General features: G+C 67.6%; 1 protein-coding gene across 1 annotated transcript in view; it reads right to left on the reverse strand.

Annotated features, from left to right (window-relative positions):
• Positions 1-326: 326 nt before the first annotated feature.
• Positions 327-1,559, reverse strand: part of AQP10 (aquaporin 10) — a 2,029-nt gene continuing 796 nt past the window's right edge. The window contains exons 2-6 of the mRNA XM_009283405.1: positions 1,367-1,493; positions 1,133-1,270; positions 921-1,039; positions 621-838; positions 327-549 (exon numbers count right to left, since the gene is read on the reverse strand). Of these exons, the coding sequence (XP_009281680.1) occupies positions 327-549; positions 621-838; positions 921-1,039; positions 1,133-1,270; positions 1,367-1,493 (825 nt within the window). The remainder of the gene's footprint in view (positions 550-620; positions 839-920; positions 1,040-1,132; positions 1,271-1,366; positions 1,494-1,559) is intronic.

A 1,559-nucleotide genomic window follows, 5' to 3' on the forward strand; every position in this document is an offset into this window, starting at 1 on the left:
TGCCCGGCTCGGCCCCCCCGGGCGGCTGGGGGGGTCGCTCTCCCCCCGTGCCCCCTGCACTGCTGCTCCTGCGTCCAGACGCGAGACACCCCATTGCCTCAGGACTCGTTTAATGGTGTGACGGAGACTGCGGAGGGGGGACGGGACCGTGCCACCGGCTCAGGGTGGCGGGAGGGTCCCTGGCGTCAATTCTTCTGGGGCTGCTGCTCCTGTGTCCAGACGCGAGACACCCCATTGCCTCAGGACTCGTTTAATGGTGTGACGGAGACTGCGGAGGGGGGACGGGACCGTGCCACCGGCTCAGGGTGGCGGGAGGGTCCCTGGCGTCAATTCTTCTGGGGCAGCATCCCCCCGGCATCCTTCTCCCCCGGTGATATCTTGGTGTCTGGGGGGATGGCGGCGCTGACGAGGACCAGGGAGTTCTGCTCAGCTTGGGGGTCACTCTCCTCCGGGTGGTGGAAAGCCACGAGGAGCTGGTACAGGGCCGAGCCCACAGTGGCCCCCAGCAGCGGTGCCACCACCGGCACCCACCACCACCCATTGCCCCTGCTGGGGACAGGACATGGTGGGCAGGGGGTCACCCCTGCCACCCCCCACCTCGCCCCCTTCCCTCTACCCACCTGAAGACCTCCGCGCCCCAACCCGCCACGTAGGTGAAGAGCCGGGGCCCAAAATCCCGCGCGGGGTTCAGGGGGCAGCTGCAGTTGGAGCCCATGGAGATCTCGATGCAGAACACCAGCAGGGCCATGGCCACCGGCTCGAGGCCCTTGGGGACACTCTTGTTGCGGGTGTCCAGCATGGCCAGGATGCCCATGATCAGCAGCGCTGTGCCTATCACCTGTGGGGCCGGCACGACAGCTCAGCACCGTGGGGTCCGGCACCACCGGAGGGGTCTGGGGGGAGCCGACACCGGCACCCACCTGGTCCAAGAAGCCGTTGGAGAGGGAGAGGTAGTCAGCGGGGTAGGTGGCAAAGATGGAGGCGGTTTCCCGGGGGCCGGAGGTGGTGGGGGTCCCATTGCTGTAGTGCCAGATGGCATCTGCGGAGCAGAGGCAGAGCCTGTCCATGAGCCCGGCCACTCCGGCACAAGCCATGGTGTTCCCCCGCCAGGGGCCCGCCCGCCTCCCCGTACCGTAGTAGAGGACGTAGACAGCTCCGGCGGAGATAAAAGCTCCCAAGATCTGCACGGCCATGAAGATGGGAAACTTCCACCAGGGAAACTGCTCCAGCAGGCACATGGTAAAGGAGAACGCCGGGTTCAGGTGGGCCCCTGCAACGGAGTTGGGAGAGGGGCTGGGAGCGGAGGGTCCTTGGGGGATCTGGAGCCAGGGGATGGCGGGAGCTGGGACCCCCTCCCCAGCCTCACCAGAGACTCCTCCTGCCGTGTGGATGGCCACCATGATGGCCAGGGCGCCTGCCAGGTAGGCGGTGACGATGTCCCCCTTTGCCCCGGAGCTGGTGACCATCTGTGCCGAGCCGCTCAGGGTGATCAGCTGGAGAACAGGGACATAGCTCCACCGTGGCGCCCCCGGCCCCTCGCCTAGCCCCCCCCCTCCCTG

The sequence above is a fragment of the Aptenodytes forsteri genome, unplaced genomic scaffold (assembly GCF_000699145.1).
Source record: "Aptenodytes forsteri isolate BGI_AS27 unplaced genomic scaffold, ASM69914v1 Scaffold230, whole genome shotgun sequence".
Lineage (NCBI taxonomy): Eukaryota > Metazoa > Chordata > Aves > Sphenisciformes > Spheniscidae > Aptenodytes > Aptenodytes forsteri.